Consider the following 21,317-nt stretch of genomic DNA (forward strand, 5'->3'; position numbering starts at 1 on the left):
CCCCTGGAGGGACGCAAGCGGGCAGGAGAGGGGGAGTCGGAGGAGGGGAGGAGGTGGCGGCGTCGGCTCTAGATCGCTTCTCTCGGGGACCGACGACCCGCGGAGCGAAGACGTCGCTCCACACTGCTCTTCCTCCCGCCGCAAAGCCGTCCCTTCTGGCCATGTCTCAGAGCAGGCATCGCGCCGCAGCTCCGCCGCTGGAGCGCGAGGACAACGGGACCTTCAGGTCAGCGCCCGGGCGGTCGGGACCGAGCGGGGCAGGGCCGGGAGTGGTGGGCAATAGAGGAGGGGGCGGGGGAGCCGGCTGTTCAGCGGCATTCTGGGTAAAGCCCCTTCCTGGCGCTCGCGTCCTGGCGGCTGCGGGCGGGCGCTCGGCCCCGCCTTCTCGGCGGCGAGCGGGCAGGGGTCTACGGCCCGGCCCCGCCCCTCCTGCGGCCTCGGGAGGCCCGGGGTGGCCGGAGGTGGTTCCCGGCCGCCGCCTGGGAAAGGGGTTTGTAGGCTTGGTCCCGGGAGGTTGCAGCACCCGTGCGTACCTCCCGATTCCCCCGCGAATTCCTCCTACCCGCATTCAAGTTATCTCCCTGAAGACCTCCCTCACCCTGCCCGCCGCCCGCCGCCCGCCGCGCGCCGCAGCGGGGCGGCGAGACTGTCGCGCCGTGCCAGCTCTAGCCCTGGCCGACGGGGAGCTTCGGTGCCTCCGGCGTCACCGTTGGTGGCAGTTAAAACTAGTCTTTATTTGCTTCTGCTTCCCTCCCCGCTTTGACATGCAAAGCACAGCTTTTTCTGGTTTTTGCAGTTTGGGGAAGATGATCACAGCTAAGCCAGGGAAAACACCAATTCAGGTATTACATGAATACGGCATGAAGACCAAGAACATCCCAGTTTATGAATGTGAAAGATCCGATGTGCAAATACACGTGCCCACTTTCACCTTCAGAGTAACCGTTGGTGACATAACCTGCACAGGTCTGTATGCACAATGAACCCCGATGACCATGTGGGTTGGCGGGTCAAGACTTGGTATTGCTTCTTAGTTCGGAAAAGTACCCTTTTTACCAGAGACAACGGTGAGGAGCAGGCTTTTAAAACTGATACCTTTCTCAGGTCATTGGGACTTTCCAGCTTCCTGATTCTCCCTAATTTTCTGTTCCCCAGACACCAAGAGAAGCTCAGAAACATACCCTAGGATCCTCCTAGTGATCTTCCAAGAATTAGGGAGAAGGAGGAAAGGCTCTTGGAGCAGCCATAGCTGAATCAGTAGGTGCTGTCAAATTTCATAGGTTATAGCAGATGCCAGGAGGCATGACCCCAGAATTTTCTGAGCTGCTCCCCTCTCTGTATGGACTCATTTGGCACTTTGGGCCCATTGTACCACACTTGGTTCTGTATCCAAGCAAAATGAGGAAGGCGGAAAGCTCAACTACACTATATTGCATAGCAGCTTCTAGTTCCTGGCACTGTACAGTATTTTAATAAGATGTTATCACCTTTTTTATACATGAGGAAATAGGTCCAGAGAGATTATAAGAAACATGCCCGGGCCTCCCTGGTGGCGCAGTGGTTGAGAGTCCGCCTGCCGATGCAGGGGATACGGGTTCGTGCCCCGGTCTGGGAAGATCCCATATGCCGTGGAGCGGCTGGGCCCGTGAGCCATGGCCACTGGGCCTGCGCATCCGGAGCCTGTGCTCCGCAACGGGAGAGGCCACAACAGTGAGAGGCCCGCATACCGCAAAAAGAAAAAAAAAAAAAAAAAGAAAAAAAGAAACATGCCCAAGGTCACACAGCAATGAAGTTTCAAAATTAAGATTCACCTTATTATGGTCATTGAACCTGAGCAAATGATAACTGAAGTAGCCCATTTGTAAATGTAGATATTTTATTCCTGATGTATCTATTTAATTGCAAACACAAAAAATATTGAATACTAAATTTAATTTGGAAGAATGCCAAGAAAAAAATTCAGCAAGGAGGCTGAAGTTCCACCATCTGGTAATCTGAAGGCATCATTTGTTTGTGTCCCTGAAAATCTGGAGTCCGCTATTTTCATTGAAGCCACTTTAAGAAAATTTTGAAGCTTTTTTGTCTATGTGGGGCAGGTGGATTGTAGCTAGATTCTAGCTAGAAGGTTCCTCATATGAACCATGGAATCAACATTTGCACTACTGCTTTAGCTGGTCTATTTTAAAATATTCAGTGAAAACTCAAAAGTAGCCTTTTTCCCTTCAGTGTGTTTTAGATCAGAGATTAACAACCTGTGGCAACTGCTTAGTCCCCCTACTCTTCTCACACTGTCCTGTCTTCCTGTGCAAGCTTATCTACCTCCGTGGCTTCAAATACTGTCTAAAGGCTGATAATTCTGAAATCTCTGTCTTCAGCCCAGGTGCAGTTACAGAACAGTGTATCTGCCTGTGCTTGCTAGGCATTTTTGCTTGGATGACCCAAAGACACCTCAGTCTCTCACTGTCCCAAACTGAATCCATCTTCTCTCTCAAATCCATTTCCCCTGCATTCCCCAGCTCAGTAAAGGCACCACCGTCACCCGTCTGCTTACAGTAGAAATTTGGGTTTCACCTTCTTGACCCCTTCTCCCTCTGCCTAGGTGTCCAGTCTGCCACCAAATCCTACTTCCTAAATATCTCTCAAATCTGTCTGCTTCTCTCATCTTTCTGTTGCTACTATCCAAGCCACATGGATTATAGCTGCAGCCTCATAGCTGCTCTTTTAGCTTCTATCTTGTGGTGTCCATTTTCCACACAAAAACCAGAGTGTTTTTTCTGGCATTCACATCTGTGCATGTACTTTCTCTTTTTAAAATCCATTCAGTGGTTTTCCCATCACCCTCTGGATGAATATAAATTTAACATCATTGACAACCTTACTTCTCCAAATGTGGTCGACAGCAGCACTGCTATCACCTGGGCACTTGAAAGAAGTGCAGAATATCAGGCCCCATCCAACACCTACTGTTAGTATGCATTCTAACCAAATTCCCAGGCAACTCCTAAAGTTTGACAAGCACAAATTTAGGAGACCGTTCTTTGACCTCTCCTACCCTTCAACTCTCTAGGCTTTTACCTCAAAGTTCCTTTCCTCAAGCTCTTACTGTCCCCTACAACCTGGGGCCTGAGAACACCATGCTGTGTGTTACCTCTGAGGCTCTGCGTCTGCCTACAGTGCTCTCCTAATCCCCCAGCTCTCTTCACCTAACTTTTACTGATCTTTCAGGTCCTTGTTTAGTTACCTCCTCCTTCATGAAACCTTTCTGAATCCTTACCAAGAGTAGGGGAGCTATCCCTTTTGTAGGCTACCCTACAACCTGCACTTAGGCCTGCTGTGATACTCCACATTTCAGACGTCTTTTTTTTTTTTTTTTTTTTTTTTGCGGTACGCAAGCCTCTCACTGTTGTGGCCTCTCCCGCTGCGGAGCACAGGCTCCGGACACGCAGGCTCAGCGGCCATGGCTCACGGGCCCAGCTGCTCCGCGGCATGTGGGATCTTCCCGGACCGGGGCACGAACACGTGTCCCCTGCATCGGCAGGCGGACTCTCAACCACTGCGTCACCAGGGAAGCCCCCAGATGTCTTTTTATAGACAGAATCTCACACATGAGGCTGTATAATCTTTAAGGGCAAGGACCCTGCTTAGTTCTCTACTACGGTTGACCCTTGAACAACACGGTTTTGAATTACGCAGTCCACTCATACGAGAATCTTTTTCAGCAGTAAATACTACAGTACCATACAATCTACGGTTGGTTGATTCCGCAGTTAACGAGGAAGCTAGAAATGGAGGAACTAAAGATACAGAGGGCTGACTATAAATTATGGGTAGATTTTCAAGAGCGCAGAGGGTCGGTACCCCTAACTCCCACATTGGTCAAGGGTATATCCTTAATACCTATGTTAGTGGGTAAATAAGTGTGGTTTATGTGGTCTCTGACACTTGAGAGCCATGCTTGAAATTTATTCCATGTTCCTTTTCTTTCCTCCACACAGGAGGAATGGACATCAGCATTCTGATATCACTTTGGAAGGGTTCTCAACACCTAGTTTGAAGTCAGAAGGAAAAAGATTGAATTTACAATTTACTTGTGTGGTTGCTTGCTAAAATTAGGCATCAATCTCAGTGATTAGCCAGGCCTAGTCCCTTCTGCCTCCTTAGCTACCCATGTAAGGGATACAGATTATTATATGGAAGACGCTTAATGTAGTCTCTCAACTTCTTCCCTATACAAACCTTCCCCCACTGTATCCAACAGGTAGTCATGACTGCTTAGCCAAGCAGAGGGGTTTAATTCAGTATAGGAGGGGTTGTTACAGTGAAAGTGTGCACATTTTGCTGTCAAATGGTGTTGCTGTAAGTGGCTCCTTTAAAGGAAACTTCTTGCTATAGAAGAATTTCCTTTCTACGAATAATGGAATAAGTTGCATTTCTTCAGAAGGAATGATATAGTCTACTTTATTACTTTATGTAATAAGCATGTATAATGTATACCTGTATAACGATTTTTATACAGGTATACAAAAATACATAGAATTTTTTAAATCACAGGGATTTTTTAATGTATTAACTTCATATGGTATTTTATTTCAGTGTATAACTATGCAAGTGTATGTTTTTATTACCTAGTGTGTATATATATAAAATGTGTAGTGACTTTGTTTTGTATTATGCAAACATCTATGTAAGCCTCACATTTTCACAGCATGTAAAGAGTTGTTTTTTTTTTAACCTTAATTCAGGTGAAGGTACAAGTAAGAAGCTGGCGAAACATAGAGCTGCAGAGGCTGCCATAAACATTTTGAAAGCCAATGCAAGTATTTGGTGAGCTAAATTTCTTTGTATTCTGCAGCTCAAAATTATCATGGCTGAGGTAAGATTAAAAGTTTGAACATGCTCACAAAAGCAACAAAGTAAACAGTTGTTAATATCTAGCTCAAAAATTCTATTTCCTTGTGAAGACCTGTCATCCACTAAAGACAACTTTATCCATAAGAAATTAAATCCAGCTATTAATTAGTAGATGAAGGCTCTCATGAACTAGGCTTTCTTCTTTTTTTTTCCCAGATGAGGTGCAACACTAGAAAACCAGAGTGTTTCTGGCAAATATCTTACTGGATTAAGAGTTTGTTTCTACACTGAAGAAAACAAGGTGTGAGATAGAAAAAGATCAGCTAAAAGTATTCTTTTAGAAATTTGAATTTGAAAGGAGACAAAGAGATTTCCTTCTAAATGGGATGTTAATTCTTTTTTTTTAAATAAATTTATTTGATTGATTGATTTTTTGGCTGCGTTGGGTCTTCTGTGTCTGTGCACGGGCTTTCTCTAGTTGCCGAGGGCTTCTCATTGCGGTGGCTTCTCTTGTTGCGGAGCACAGGCTGCAGGCGCGCAGGCTTCAGTAGTTGTGGCTTGCGGGCTCTAGAGCGCAGGCTCAGTTGTGGCGCACGGGCTTAGCTGCTCCACGGCATGTGGGATCTTCCCGGACCAGGGCTCGAACCTGTGTCCCCTGCATTGGCAGGTGGATTCTTAAACACTGTGCCACCAGGGAAGCCCCTGGGATGTTAATTCTTGACAAATATTTCCAAAATAAATTTGTTATCACATTAGGTGCTTTTGGAAGGAGCACTAGTCCTGGAGCATCTCATGTATTGTAAATTGGTGTCCTTTGATTTCTAATGGGCACATCCAGGAGCACATTTTGCCTGCAAATTCTTCCCTTTACATGCACTCAAGTATACCTGGAGTACAATCTGGTATATCTGCTCACAGCTGAGAGCAGAGGCCCATGGGAATTTAGGATGGGTTTTTTGTTTCCTAGTCATAGAAGAACTTCTGGCTTAGGGACATATGGATATTTAGGTTCTCATGCAGTGTTGCTCCCGTTTACTTAGTAATTCTAAACCTTTTAGGTAGTTTAGAACCAACCAGCAAAAGCCTTGGATCTCACAAAGTGATGTTTGATTCTCTAGGGTCATACATGATAAATGATTTATGCTAGCTCTCTGGACATGCCAAATGGCATGGCGGGTTTTGGATTTTCCCCTTGCTGGTGACGGCCATGCCATTTCTGTGCAACCCAAAGGTCAACCCAAAGTGTTGCATATATTCATAGAAATTAGTATACAGAGTGTCCTTTCTGCACATGGGCACTTCACTTTGTCAGCAAAAAAGGCTAACAAACCTTACTATGTATTTGTGCTTCTTGACAGATAAGATGGGAATTGCTAAGCTGTAAATCAGGCTTAAAGTGGCCTAATATGATACAGAGACTTTCTCACTTCTCCATCACAATTACTTGGGTAGCTTCAGTATACAGCATTGTAAGTGAATATTCGTATCTCATCAGCTTATGTAAAGCTTGAAATTCTGGCAGGTAGAAAAGAAACTTGAGGAGATGGCAATAACAACCTCACTGGTCATGGAAGAAATGACTCTAAGCTGCCTAGGTGGCAGTAACCTTGAAATGCAGCTTGTTCCACGTTAGGCATCCATCACCCAAGTAACTACTAAGTTCACACTACTTAGAAGAGGTTGTTCTCTTTTTCTCTACTCACAGTCCCCACACGCTCAAATCAGATTCATGCTGGCCATCAATTTTATACAGGATACATATAAATCTTAGGAAGATTATCCTAGCGTAGAGCAGATAATAGAGCAAACCAGGTCTTTCTTCCCTAATTATCTGGATGAAAAAGCTACATTTATGATCTGTATGGTTTACATTGCCAGGCTAAACTTCCTGTTAGTCTTCCGTTTTTTTGTAGTTGTAACAATAGTGTGCTTTATTTAAATACATTTTTATTGAGCATCTATTATATATAAAGCACTGCAAGGCTTATGAGGGTAAGTAATACATAGGCCCTACCACTAAGGATTTTATAGTCTGAACAGGGGAGAGGTGTGGTGAGGGATAGACAAATCACATGTATTTGTAAGAGTGTACAACTTATGGTAAAATAAGTTGTTTAAGAAAGGGTAAAACCAAATGTTACAGTGGTTCAAAGAAGGGAGAAATTATGTTCCACTGGGGTAAAAGAATAGGCTTCTGAGAGGAAGTGGCAATTGAGGTATACCTTGGATGATGGATAGATCAGATTCTCATAGAAGTGGTGGGCGAGAAGGGTATTCCATGTAGAAGGAAAGGCAACAGCAAAGGCATGGAAAGCTAAATTGAAAATGCTTGTCCTTTACTTAATAATTTGGGGGAGATTATTTTGTTTTATAACACTTTATAAAAATGTTTAGCTTTGCAGTTCCTGATCCCTTAATGCCTGACCCTTCCAAGCAACCAAAGAACCAGCTTAATCCTATTGGTTCATTACAGGTAAGTGGCACAGTTTTTCCATACTTAACTTTTTGTCTACTGAAAAAAATGCCATAAATTTAGGGCTGAGAGAAGGAATTAATATTTTAAAGATGGTATATAACGTTTTGTGTTCCAGGTTATGATCATTAGATGTTAAAGTGCTAACTTGAAATTATTTTCCTATTTTTTTATGTTTTGGATTTTCTTCCATATACAGTATCTGCCTTTGGTTTGTGGAATTCTCATTTGAGATCAGCAGGACCTCAGTGCACATGGGTAGAGTGTTTTATATTTTAAGAATATTTCTTGCCACTCTTGTGACAAATCTCTACTTCTGTTGAGACAGAAGAAGACATAAGAACCCAAACTGAGTTACCTAACTCAAGAAAAGGGAAGTCGTTTGCTTATTTGCTTATGCTACCAAAAAAATATATTCAGCTTTGAATTTCTGCGTGCAGAATATCCTCCTTGCAGACTATCCATGTGCTCTGTTGGACAACTCCCCTCCCTATTATCCAACCAGTCCTTTGGTCTCTTTCCTCCTCTGTGAGATTTTCTGTAGTTTTCTTCCCCTTCTTTCCTCAACCTCGTCCAAGTGTGTTTCTTTGCTGCCTGCTTCTCATCTGCTCTCGATCGAATGTAGTTGGTTAGGCAGCCATGGGTATGGAAAGTTACAGTTAGGAGGGGAGAGGCTTTAGGAACTGATGGCTGTGAGACCTGTAACTGTCCTCTCTGACATTCCCAGAGGCTGAAAGTAGTTTGTCTTTCTGTTTGAACTGTTTGATATCAACTCACTACAGCTTAATGGAAGAGCACCATTCGCAGTAGGAAACTGCTTCCGTTTTGGTATTGTGGGCCTGTAAGATATAAAATGCAGGAATATCTCTGGGAAATAGAGGGCCTTCTCTCATTTTTTTCACTGCAGAATATCATTATTCTTTGCAAACATATAAATAGATATGGGATCAAAATCATGAGAGAATATCATTTGTGTGATTGAGCCACTGCATAGTAAAAATTACTAATAAAGCCTCATCTCGATTTTCTAGGAATTGGCTATTCATCATGGCTGGAGACTTCCTGAATATACCCTTTCCCAGGAGGGAGGACCTGCTCATAAGAGAGAATATACCACAATTTGCAGGCTAGAGTCATTCATGGAAACTGGTACTTATTCCTTTTTACCCTCATACAGTTGAAGACATTTGAAATATTTTGAGAAGATGAATGACCATAGAAATTTCTGTTGTGATTTCTTTTCAAATATTTCTATGGGGAAAAAAACTGACACTCCTAGTCTACTGTTTCTAACTTTCTGCAGTTGAATTTTTTTTTAATTTTTTAAATTTATTATTTATTTTTGGTTGCGTTGGGTTTTCGTTGCTGCGCGCAGGCTTTCTCTAGTTGCGGTGAGCGGAGGCTACTCTTTGTTGCGGTGCGCAGGCTTCTCATTGTGGTAGCTTCTCTTGTTGCAGAGCACGGGCTCTAGGCATGCAGGCTTCAGTAGTTGTGGCATGCGGGCTCAGTAGTTGTGGCTTGCAGGCTCTAGAGCACAGGCTCAGTAGTTGTGGCGCACAGGCTTAGTTGCTCCACGGCATGTGGGATCTTCCTGGACCAGGGATCAAACCCATGTCCCCTTCATTGGCAGGCAGATTCTTAACCACTGCACCACCAGGGAAGTCTTCTGCAGTTGAATTTAAGTATAAATATTTGGCTTAAGAATACTTTACTTCTTAATTCGATATTTTTTAAAATCATGGGTTGGTAATGGAGAAACAAATAAATGACTCTTTAAACAGTCTTCATTGATATAATAGCAACTTAAAAATCATTTTGGAGAAAAAAGCAGTAGTAAATCTCTTGGAGTTTCAATAGCTATTCTAGAAGATAGGAGAAATTAACCTTTTAAATTACAACTTCTATGTTGTAAAGGCCAGACTATGAGAAAAAAGTCACTTAATAAAGTACTCCTGAGGATTCCTATTTTAACTTCTCTAGCATGTTTTTGTAGAGTGGCTTGAAATGGAACTTTACCTTGGTTAGATATTAGTCTTAAGTAATAAGCAGCTGTTTGCCCTTGAGAGGTAGTGTGGGCCAGTGCAGAAAGCCCTAGGCCAGAAGCAGGAACCTCAGCTTCCTGTTCTTGATGCAGTCCTTGATTTGCAAGGTTAGGTAAATTGCTTAATCTCCCTGCCTGGATCTCAGTTTTGTTTTTTTTTTTTTTGCGGTACGCAGGCCCCGCACCGCCGCGGCCTCTCCCGGCGCGGAGCACAGGCTCCATGGCCCACGGGCCCAGCCGCCCCGCGGCATGTGGGATCCTCCCGGACCGGGGCACGAACCCGTGTCCCCTGCATCGGCAGGCGGACTCTCAACCACTGCGCCACCAGGGAAGCCCTGGATCTCAGTTTTTAAATCTGTAAACATGGAAGTAGATGATATTTATAGTGTCTTTCAACTCCAGCCTCTCCTATGCCCTTCTTATTCATGTTAAAGAAAGAAATGCCACATAGCTATCAGTGTATAGGAGATTATAAGCAAGAAATAGACATTGAGAGATAGGAGTTGTAATTCAAATGTACCTTGGTAAATTTGAATATCTAGTCAGAACTAAACCAAATATGGTTCATTAAAAGCTAGACATAGGGAGATATACTTTCTGTTTTTCTTTAACTGATGTAACTATTAAAGATAAACTGTTAAAGAAACGTCTTCAAAAATGTAACCATTAATAGTTGTATGAAGCACAACAAGTAAAGATGTCAGGTCAGTAAAAGAATAGTATACAAAAGCCATGAGATTGTTCTCTGACCAAACACAGTACATTAAACATTTGGTCATTCTCTATGGACACTAGTTTATTTTCTAAACCTACTATTTCTTTTTCTTTATTTAGGAAAGGGGGCATCAAAGAAACAAGCCAAGAGAAATGCTGCTGAGAAATTTCTTGCCAAATTCAGTAATATCTCTCCAGAGAACCACATTTCTTTGGTGAGTAATGATCGGAGGTCTACGATGTTAATGTGATTAAACATCTGTTGCTGTATGAAACTTCTCTAGATTTCTTTTTGTATAGATACTTCAGAGTTTCAGTTTTAAACAAATCTCTTAACTGTTGAGTAATACACTACCCCAGTTTTAGCTGCTTGCAGTATGTGAGCCAGGATCACAGGCGTGGCCAGGTAAGAGAGTTTGGGAGGCACAGTCAAATTCAGAATATGATGGTATCTAAATATGGTCAGTCACTAGTGCCACTTTTGCCTTCAGGTTGACAATTCACTCCCATCTCTTGGTTGATCCATTCATTTATCCACTCAGCAAACATTTAGGGAACTCATATAATGTGCCAATCTTGATGCCAGGACTGGCATTTGGTGAATAAGATAGTCTCTGGCCCTAAGGCTGTAGCCAGCCTACTGAAAGAGAAAAGAACCCAAGAGACTGGTCCTTCCAGAGGCGTCTTGGGAATGTAGAAGAAGGATCCAACTAAGACGGGGTTTTAGGAAGACTTCTTGGAGGAAGTAATAGCTGAGCTGAGACCTATAGGCTGACAACAGGAAAAAAGAATTCCAGAGAGAAGAAAGACCATGTACAAAGACCCAGGAGTGAAACACTTTATGTGATCTAGGACCGCAGAGTAATTTGGGATGGCTGGAGCATATTCATAGATTTGGAGGGAGGGAGTCTCAAACAATGAGGCCGGAAAGGAAAAGAGGGATTGAATCTTGCAGGAACTACTATGTTAAGGAGATTGAACTTTATCCTGAGGGTAGTGCAAAGTCATTAAATACATTTCATATGTAAAGGACAAGATCTAATTTATACATTAGAAGGGAAATCACTGGCTGCATTATGGTGAGTGAATGAATATTAGAGTCAAAGAGACCTGCTACAATGCTGTTACAGAAAAGCAGGTGAGAAATGATGGTGGCCTAAACTAAGGTAGTGGCAGTTGAAATGATCGATTTAAAAATTATTTAGAAAACTGAAGTGAATGGGGCATGGTAACTGATTGCATGTAGGGAGTAAGGAAAAAGGAAGAAATAAACATTTTTAGCTTGGCAACTGAGTAGATGGTGGTACCATTCAATAATATGGGGAACACAGAAGATGAGTAGGATTTGAGGGGGAGCAGATAATGAGCTAAACTTAGGATATACTGAATTTGAAATGTTTGTGGAATAGCTAAGTGAAAATGTTGAGTAGGCAGCTGGCATTCAGATAGAGAACTTAAGAGATCGGGCTACACATAATATATTAATTGAGATTCTGATATTTGTAGATAGTTATGTATGGTGGTCCATTATCTGAGAGTAGGATGTTAGGTAGGAAATGAGAAGTGAAGACTATAGGAGTGTCCTAAGCTTCTGATAAAAAAAAAGGGGGGGGGGCTCATTCTGTAGGGAAAAAAGACTACATCTGGATAAGTAATATAATTTTGGTTTTGCTTTTTTAATAGAAAAATATAAAACACTGCATTCACTTCTTTTAAAACTGGATCAGAGATGAAACCATAATCACAAAACACAGTTAGGTTTGCAGGTGAATTCTGTTAAATCATCAAGGAAGAGAGAATCTTCCATGCTATTTAAACTCTTCCAGTTAATATATGTAACATAGGGGAAGCTTCTAAATTTATTTTCCAAAACTAACATAACACTAAAATCTGACAATAGCAAATCCCAATGGCAAAAATTATGGATTAATCTCCCTTATGGTGAAACACCTTAATATTCAGTGGAACGTTAAAAGAATAATATACCATAGACAAGTAGGGTTTATTTTAGGACTGTAAGAGTATTTCAGTGTTGGTAAATCTATTACTATAACTAATCACATTAGGGGGTCAAAGGAGAAAAACATTATCCTCTCAATAGATGCCAAAAAAATTTTGACAGTCATTACTGATAAACTCTTTTAAAATATCCCTATTGTGATTTAAAATGTACACCTCAGTGCTCGCTTCAGCAGCACATAAACTAAAATTGAAACGCTACAGAGAAGATTAGCATGGCCCCTGCGCAAGAATGACATGCAAATTCGTGAATCGTTCCATATTTTTATAGCCAGGACATGGAAGCAACCTAAGTGTCCATTGACAGATGAATGGATAAAGAAGATGTGACACAGATATACAAAGGAATATTACTCAGCCATAAAAAGAAACGAAATTGAACTATTTGTAGTAAGGTGGGTGGACCTAAAGTCTGTCATACAGAGTGAAGTAAGTCAGAAAGAGAAAAACAAATACCTTATGCTAACACATATATATGGAATCTTAAAAAAAAAAAAGTTCTGATGAACCTAGGGGCAGGACAGGAATAAAGATGCAGACATAGAGAATGGACTTGAGGACATGGTGGGGGGGAGGGTAAGCTGGGACAAAGTGAAAGAGTAGCACTGACAGTATATACACTACCAAATGTAAAATAGCTAGTGGGAAGCAGCTGCATAGCACGGGGAGATTAGCTCGGTGCTTTGTGACCACCTAGAGGGGCAGGATAGGGAGGGTGTGAGGGAGACGCAAGAGGGAGGGGATATGGGGATATATGTATACGTATAGCTGATTCACTTTGTTATACAGCAGAAACTAACACAACACTGTAAAGCAATTATACTCCAATAAAGATGTTATAAATAAATAAATAAAATAAAATATATACCTCAGAAGAAAAATCAAAATCATGGGTACATGTTTACATGTCTTATCCATTCCCATTAATTTCAGAAATAAGGTAAGGATGCCCACAGATACCTTTTTTTTTCTTTTGGGTCACACCATGCGGCTCTTGGGATCTTAGTTCCCCAACCAGGGTTTGAACCCAGGCCTTCAGCAGTGAAAGTGCTGAGTCCTCACCTCTTCCCAGGACTGCCTGGGAATTCCTGATACCGTTTTTTTAAAACATTGTTCTAGAAGTATCAACCAACATAATCAGAAAACAGTAAGAGGTTGGAAATAAGAAAAGAGGAGATAGAAACGATCATTAACTATAAATAATATAATTGTATCCCTATAAAGCCCTAGAGAAAAACTACCAGATATAATAAGAGAATTCATCAAGGTAACTGATCATAAAATTAATATACAGAATCAGTAGCTTTCTCATATTATTTCTGTTACAAAGGTAACCACCAGAATAATTAAAAATAGAGAGGTGAAAATTATTGCTTCTGGAAAGAGGACTTGAAGGTAGGGAGGAGAATTGTTGCTTTTATAATTCTGTACTATTTAATTTTTTTGTTGTATGTGTGTATTACTTTGAATAATAAAATGTATGAAGCTTGATAACATTGGTCATTTTATAGCAAAATAGAAAATCTGTCCTGAAAAAGCATACTAGAAAAAATTAATAGTTTCCCTATTTATGAATATTACAAAATGGAATATAGAAGATCCTATTCTCAATAGTAGAAAAGAGGATAATATGACAGGGAATAAACTTAGAAAGAAATGTGCAGGACTCATATGAGAAAAACTTTAAAATTCTAGTGAGGGATTTAACAGAAATTGAATAAATGTAAAGCTATCTATTTTTGATAGAAAGACTCAATACTGTAAATATATAAAAATGTAATATAGGGCTTCCCTGGTGGCGCAGTCGTTGGGGGTCCGCCTGCCGATGCGGGGGACGCGGGTTCGTGCTCCGGTCTGGGAGGATCCCACGTGCCGCGGGGCGGCTGGGCCCGTGAGCCATGGCCGCTGGGCCTGCGCGTCCGGAGCCTGTGCTCTGCAGCGGAAGGGGCCACAGCAGTGAGAGGCCCGCATACCGCAAAAGAAAAAAAAAAAAAAAAGGAATATAGTCTGAGTCAAAATCTACCAGAATTCATTTTGGATCTTGATACAACTTTACTGAGTTTATCTGGAAAAATAAACTCAAGAATAGCCAAGAAAACTGAAAAGGAAGAGTACGGGAGGTGGGGTTATACCCTACCAGAGAATAAAACATACTATAAAACTATAGTAGTTAAAACAGCTTTTGTATCTCAATAGACAGAGGATAGGTATAGATGCCAATCCATATAGGAAGACAGTATATGACAACAGTGAGATTTAACATCAGTGGGTGAGAGGATGAATAGTAGAGAAATAACGTACAGCCACATTGTGGGGGAGGTGAGGGGTGGCGGAATACACATGCACACAGGTGTATGATATATTTAGGTTGCTACCTTATTCCTTACATTAAAATAAATTTCAAATGGATCTAAGATTTAAACGTAAGAATTGGAACTGTATGAGAAAACATGGAAGAGCCTTCCTTTTAAAATTCTTAGCATGGAAAAGCCTTTTTAAGCATAACTTAAAACATAGAAGCTGTAAAGTAAGATTCATAAACTTAACTACATAAAACCTACTGCACAGCAAAATGTCTGTAAATAAAACCAATAAAAACAAAGTAAGAAGAAACTGTTTTGAACACATGAGTAGGAAGGGACTGTTTTCAATACCAAATATAAAGCTTACACATCAATAAAAAAGGCAACCCAGCAGAAGAAATACAAATGGTGGGGAAAAAAATGTTCAACTTTATTCATGCATGTTAAACAAGATACTATTTTCACCTTTAGTTTGACAAAACCTACAAAGTTTGACAATACCTGGTATTGGCTAGGGTGTGAGAAAACAAACACCCTCCAAGACACTTGATGGAAGTATAAATTGGCTCATAAATCAGTTTGGAAGTATTAATATTTATCAAAATTAAAAGCATACATGTTCTTTGATTCAGCAGTTCTACTTCTAGAAATTATTCTGTCGAGCAAGTCATCCAAGTGCAAAAGAGTTTCATTGTAACATTGTTAGTGAAAGTCAGGAACCAGAAACAACCTAAAACCTACAGTTGGAGACTGGTAAGGTAACTGCAGTGCATGTTATGTGCAGTGCAATGATATGAGAAAACTTAACAGTATCAGGTGTAGAAGAGTACGCTATCATTTTTGTCTAAAAAGATTATACGTGTATGTGCTTAAACGTGTACAGAATGCGTACGGAAGTATACTGAAGAGGTGTTCAATAGCAAGTATCTCTGGGGAGTGGAGCAGAAGTCTGGGGAAGGGGCGGCAAGGAAAAGAGACTGTTGTTCGTATGTATTTGTTCTTGTTACAGGTAGCCTTTTACTATATGGATGACCTATGATTTTTTTAAAAACAGCATTTTTTAAAGTTCCAGTCAAGGAATGTAAAATTCTACTTAGTAAATTTTGCAAATTATGCAAAATTTACCCAATTCTTTATCATGGCCATCCCTATGATCTTTTGAAAATCCCTTAACCTCTGTCAAGCTCATTGATAAATAAGACCAAAGGACAGGTTGCCCTACTTACTTCAGAGAGTAGTTTTTTGTGGTTTTTCTAATGGCATAATATATGAAAGCAATTTAAAAACCATAAACTAACATGGAACTGCAAAGTTTCTAAGAACAGAAGTGAAAAAGTAAAGATAGAGGGGAAAATAAAGAAAGAGGAAAAGGAGAAAAGAAAACAGAAAAAAACAAACTCAATTGGGTTCTGGGATAAGTCTGATAAGAATTTTTTGACATCATGCCATTCACTTGAACGTCTTGTTCTCAAACTTGCACATTTCACCTTGTCTACAGTTTCTTTGTTTTCTGCTTTACAGCTGTCAGTTACAGAGACTGGTATTTAATACAAGAAGCCATAAAGATATGAAAATTCCTTTATATTTTAATTTGTAAATTGCTCCATTAGGCAGACTCAATTACAGCTGACCCTTGAACAACACAGGTTTTAACTTCTCAGGTCCACTTATATGCGGATTTGTTTCCATAGTAAATACTACAGTCCACGGTTGGTTGATTCTGTGGATGCAGAACCGTGGATACAGAGGAGGGCCGACTATAAGTTATACATGGACTTTTGACTCTGAGGAGTGTCGGCTGCCTTAACCCCCATGCTGTTCAAGGGTCAGCTGTATCGCAGACTTGTTTATCGTGCTCTTAAATATGTTATACATCTTAACGTGACCATCAGAAATTTTGACTGAGAGCTTTATACTATACAAAAGTATTTTTAAATACTTCCAGTGTATTATTGCACATTCTTTTTTCTTTAACATTGTGGTGTTTTTTAAATGTGTGTACTTGTTAGTGCTATCTAGTTAAAATCGGAAAGTTTCAACATGCTTTATAAAATATTAAATGTGAGTGCTTAATTAATACTTATAATAGCGTTGGAACCCAGTCCAAGAGTCTTAACTTTCATCTCTGTTTTTCAGACAAATGTGGTAGGACATTCTTTAGGTTGTACTTGGCATTCCTTGAGGAATTCTCCTGGTGAAAAGATCAACTTACTGAAAAGAAGCCTCCTCAGTATTCCAAACACAGATTACATCCAGCTGCTTAGTGAAATTGCAAAGGAACAAGGTTTTAATATAACATATTTGGATATAGGTATGATTTTTTTTCTTTAGCTTATCCTAAAACCTGTTTATTTTTTTAAATGTTTGAGGAACAAAACCTCTATTATAATTTTTTTCATTGATTGGGGATTCTGACTATATATAATTACTAGAACGGTAACATATATCATTGGTATGTCCCATTCTTATAAACAATAAAAATAGAGGTAACATCTATACAGTTATAATAATAAAAACAACAATAGCTAAGAGTTATAGGGTTACTATGTGCCAGATACTGTTCTAAGGACATAACATATTTCAACCCACGGAACCCACAAACTGTGAAGTAGATTCTATTATTCTTATATATAAGTGAGGAAAGTAAGACAAAGAAAGGTTGAGAAACTTGCCTGAGATAACATAGCTGCTAGTCAGTGGTAGAGCCAGATTAGAAGAGTCCCTGCTGATATAATATCTATTAAACCAGCCCTGATGGGCAGCTTGACAAATAAAAAGGCACCCACATTTCTAGAACAAGTACCAAGTTTGTGGGGGTCAGGCCAGACATCTTCTCTCCACTTTATCACTGTGTACCACTTCTGGGAGATAAATGGGGACAATTTATAGTTTTATCTCATCTCAGCTATGAACTTCTATATTTTTTCTAGCCCACAATCACTCAGATAGACAAATGCAGACAGACTGGAAAGCAGTCAGTGTGGATTTTCTTTTAATGTAGTTTATCACTGGCTAATTTGTTTGTATGTGTGTGTTCATGTGTGTTTTTGGTGTCTTGATTTAACATCAGTATAGTATGTGAAGAATCTGATACCCCTTATTCTAGCCTTAGTGACCTGGGGGGACCTAGCTTGTCAGAGCTACTAGCACTGAGACGGTGGGGTGTTTAAGGACTGAAAGAACTTCTGATTTTCTCTGCTACTTTGGGATTGAATGATGGGTCAGGTACAGTGCCTCAGTATACTGAGAATTATGCAGAACCTGGGGATTAATGCAGAAAGATGATCAGAAAATGCAGCTGATCGAGAGACCATTCATTCAAAAAAGATTTCTGAAGTATCTACACATTGTTGGGTGTTTGAGACACAGATGAATAAGCCATGTCATGAATATGACTATGGAAGGTTTTGAATCTGGGAAAAGAAGGAAACTTGAGATGGTTTTTTAGATTACAAATTACTGATGACTTTGAAATGCTCCTTAGCAATTTTAAGAACTAAATAGTTCTTGTAAACATAGAACAGCAGTTTAAAAACCACAGTCAATCTGACTAACTTCTATGTAATTACTTTCAAAAGAACCTCAGTGTTCTCCAAAGAAGATCTACAAATGGCCAAGAAGCACGTGAGAATATGCTCACTATCATTAGTCATCAGGGACATGCAAATCAAAACAATAGTGAGGTACCAATTCACACCCAGTAAGATGGCTATGGTGAATAAAATAGAAAATAACCAATGCTGGTAAAGATACAGAGAAATTGTAGCCCTCATATGTTACATAGTGAATGTAAAATACATGTAAAATAGTTCAGCTGCTGTGGAAAATTTGAGGAGTTTTGTTGCTCCTCAAATGAATTATCATATGACTTAGCAACTCTACTGCTAAGTATGTACCCAAAAGAATTGAAAGCTGGTATTCCAACAGATACCTGTACACACATGTTCATAGCAGTACTATTCACAATAGCCAAGAGGTAGAAACAGCAGAAACAGCCCAATGTCCATTGACAGATGAATGAATAAACCAATTGTGGTATATACATGCCATGAAATATTATTCAGCCACGAAAAAGAATGAAGTTCTGATATATGCTACAACATGGATAAACCTCAAAAATATACTAAGTGAAAGACAGACAAAAAAAGTCACATATGATTCCATTTCCATGAACTATCCAGAATAGGTTAATCCGTAGATTGGTAGTTGCCAGGGGCTAGGTGGTATGGGTGGGGATAGTGTTTTCCCTTGGGGTGATGAAATGGTGAGAATGTTCTGTAACTGGATAGAGGTGGTGGTTGCACAACATTGTGAATGTACTAAATGCCACTGAATAGTTCACTTTAAAATGGTTAATTTTATGTTACATGACTTTTACCTCAATTTAAAAATGAACCTAGGGCTTCCCTGGTGGCGCAGTGGTTGAGAGTCCGCCTGCTGATGCAGTGGACATGGGTTCGTGCCCCGGTCCGGGAAGATCCCACATGCCGTGGAGTGGCTGGGCCCGTGAGCCATGGCCGCTGAGCCTGCGCGTCCGGAGCCTGTGCTCCACAACAGGAGAGGCCACAGCAGTGAGAGGCCCGCGTACCGCCGAAAAAAAAAAAAAAAAAAGAACCTAGATTTTAGAACTAGAAAGCCTCTTCACACATTAAATAATCCCATTGTATCTGGATATTTTATACTATATTGATTCTAGCTGAAATAACATTTAATCATGACAATTTCAAACAACTCACCTGTTTCTACTCCTTTCCCTGTCTCAATAAACCAGCTTTAGTAAGAGTGATTCATCAGATGTTAAGACCGTTTGTTTTCAGGGTTTCAGTGTTGTTTTAAAACATCCTAAACAAATATACAAAATGGAATTAAACTCTCTGCAGAGACTTAATAACCAAAGAACATGACATCACAAGGGAGGTTTTGCCCTGAACCGTGTATTTCCTGGTTCAGTGTCTACTGAAAATAACTCTAGACTTCAGAGTGGAAAATACAGCCTCTCCAGTCCTCTAGCAATGTTTTTTTTTTTCCCCCCTTTTAAAAAAGTCGCTGTGGTTCAGTAATTTACAAACACTGTTAAACTAACCACATTAAAATTGCTTTGGGAGCTCTTTGAAAATGCAGGAATGTGGCCACTCCAACCCCTAACCCTGCGTTTCTGATAGAGCAGGCTTAAGTGAGGCCCAGGTACCTGGTTTTCTTTAAAGTTCCCCCAGGTGATTATGAAGCACAGCTGTGTTTGAGAACCACTGTAGCTGGGCAGTTTGTACAAGAATGACAAAGATGATAAGTGAAGTAGTATACCATGGATGCTTAGGAAGAAAGAGGGTCATAACAATTGTATTGTTTTTACAAAGGATCTGTTTGGTTTTTTTTTTTTTTTTTTTTTTTTTTTTTTGCGGTATGCGGGCCTCTCACTGTTGTGGCCTCTCCCGTTGCGGAGCACAGGCTCCGGATGCGCAGGCCCAGCGGCCATGGCTCACGGGCCCAGCCGCTCCGCGGCATATGGGATCCTCCCAGACCGGGGCACGAACCCGTATCCCCTGCATCGGCAGGCGGACTCTCAACCACTGCGCCACCAGGGAGGCCCTGTTTGGTTTTTTTTTTGGGTTTTTTTTTTTTTTTGCGGTACGTGGGCCTCTCACTGTTGTGGCCTCTCCCGCTGCGGAGCACAGGCTCCGGACGCGCAGGCTCAGCGGCCATGGCTCACGGGCCCAGCCACTCTGCGGCATGTGGGATCTTCCCAGACCGGGGCACGAACCCGTGTCCCCTGCATCGGCAGGCGGACTCCCAACCACTGCGCCACCAGGGAAGCCCAGGATCTGCTTTCTATGCACGTGGCATTAATCATCATGTTTGAATGTGTCATTGCAGAAGAACTGAGTGCCAACGGACAGTATCAATGTCTCGCTGAATTGTCCACCAGTCCCATCACAGTCTGTCATGGCTCGGGGATCTCCTGTGGCAGTGCACAGAGTGACGCAGCTCACAATGCCCTGCAGTATTTAAAGATAATAGCAGAAAGAAAGTGAACTTGGAACAACTTAGAAAACCCTTCAGTAGCACATAAGAAGCTCCCCTTTCTCCCCCTTCCCAAGTAAAACATTTACTATAATGTTTGAGTTTGTGTGTTGGTTCTAAATCTCTTCATAGATTCCATCAACACTCCAGATTTAATTATCTCCTGGTAGTTGTTATTAAGATGTTTTTAATGGCTTCGACTTTGTATTGGTATATTGTATTTATAAACTTTGTACCATAGGCGGAGTGTAGCACCCATTTTACAATGCCATGTACACAGAAGGAAAAACCTGCATGATTGTTGTCGTTGATGAGGAGGAGGATAAAGTAAAACGCTAGCAACAGGCTTTCCTACTGGTGCTTAACCTCTTCTTTGTGCAAAGCTTCGTAAAGGGATTTCGAAGGAAGCCCCTTAGAATTAGCGTTGAGGAATGCACTAACAGGTTTTAATTGAACGTGATTGTTAAATTTCAGGGAACGTGATTGGTCTGCTGTGTATTTGAATCCATGTAATAAAGAGCTGTTGTTATAATGGGTTCTGTTCACTTTATTAAAGTGCTACTGACTCGACTGTGGCCCTGTTCTTTTTAGCCATTCTTGTGAGTAACATTACAATGTGGATACTGTGTTATTTACATATCTCTAGTTTACTTCTTAGAGTCAAAGGTAAAAAAAAAAAAAAACAAGCAAAAATTTACAAATGTATACGTGATGAATCACTTCCATATTTTCTCTACGCATATGCAGTGTTGTCTTATGCTTTGACATAACCATTCATAGATGAATAGTAGTTGAAAAAGCATTAGAATTACTGAAACAGAACTTTCCAGTGCACTCAATTCAGGTACAAGAATGTTTCAAACAAAATAGTGAGTGCTTCAAAGGTTAGGGAATAAGT

The 21,317-nt window shown here is 40.8% G+C and overlaps 1 protein-coding gene across 1 annotated transcript; it reads left to right on the top strand.

Annotated features, from left to right (window-relative positions):
* The first annotated feature begins 5 nt into the window (after positions 1-5).
* On the top strand, positions 6-20,959 carry PRKRA (protein activator of interferon induced protein kinase EIF2AK2). Its single transcript, XM_081243053.1, has 8 exons — positions 6-226; positions 797-966; positions 4,743-4,824; positions 7,246-7,324; positions 8,356-8,473; positions 10,200-10,294; positions 16,538-16,712; positions 20,273-20,959. Exons 1-8 carry the CDS (start codon positions 162-164, stop codon positions 20,428-20,430), a joined length of 942 nt encoding a protein of 313 aa, XP_081099179.1. The 5' UTR covers positions 6-161; the 3' UTR covers positions 20,431-20,959.
* The last annotated feature ends 358 nt before the right edge of the window (positions 20,960-21,317 follow it).

The sequence above is a fragment of the Mesoplodon bidens genome (genome assembly GCF_964165515.1).
Source record: "Mesoplodon bidens genome assembly, chromosome: 8".
Lineage (NCBI taxonomy): Eukaryota > Metazoa > Chordata > Mammalia > Artiodactyla > Ziphiidae > Mesoplodon > Mesoplodon bidens.

Bases quoted from the DNA above. Each gene is read 5' to 3' on its own strand.
- PRKRA (XM_081243053.1), top strand. From the start codon at position 162: ATGTCTCAGAGCAGGCATCGCGCCGCAGCTCCGCCGCTGGAGCGCGAG. The intron at 967-4,742 runs GTCTGTATGCAC...ACCTTAATTCAG, and splicing joins TGGTGACATAACCTGCACAG to GTGAAGGTACAAGTAAGAAG. The intron at 7,325-8,355 runs GTAAGTGGCACA...TCGATTTTCTAG, and splicing joins ATCCTATTGGTTCATTACAG to GAATTGGCTATTCATCATGG.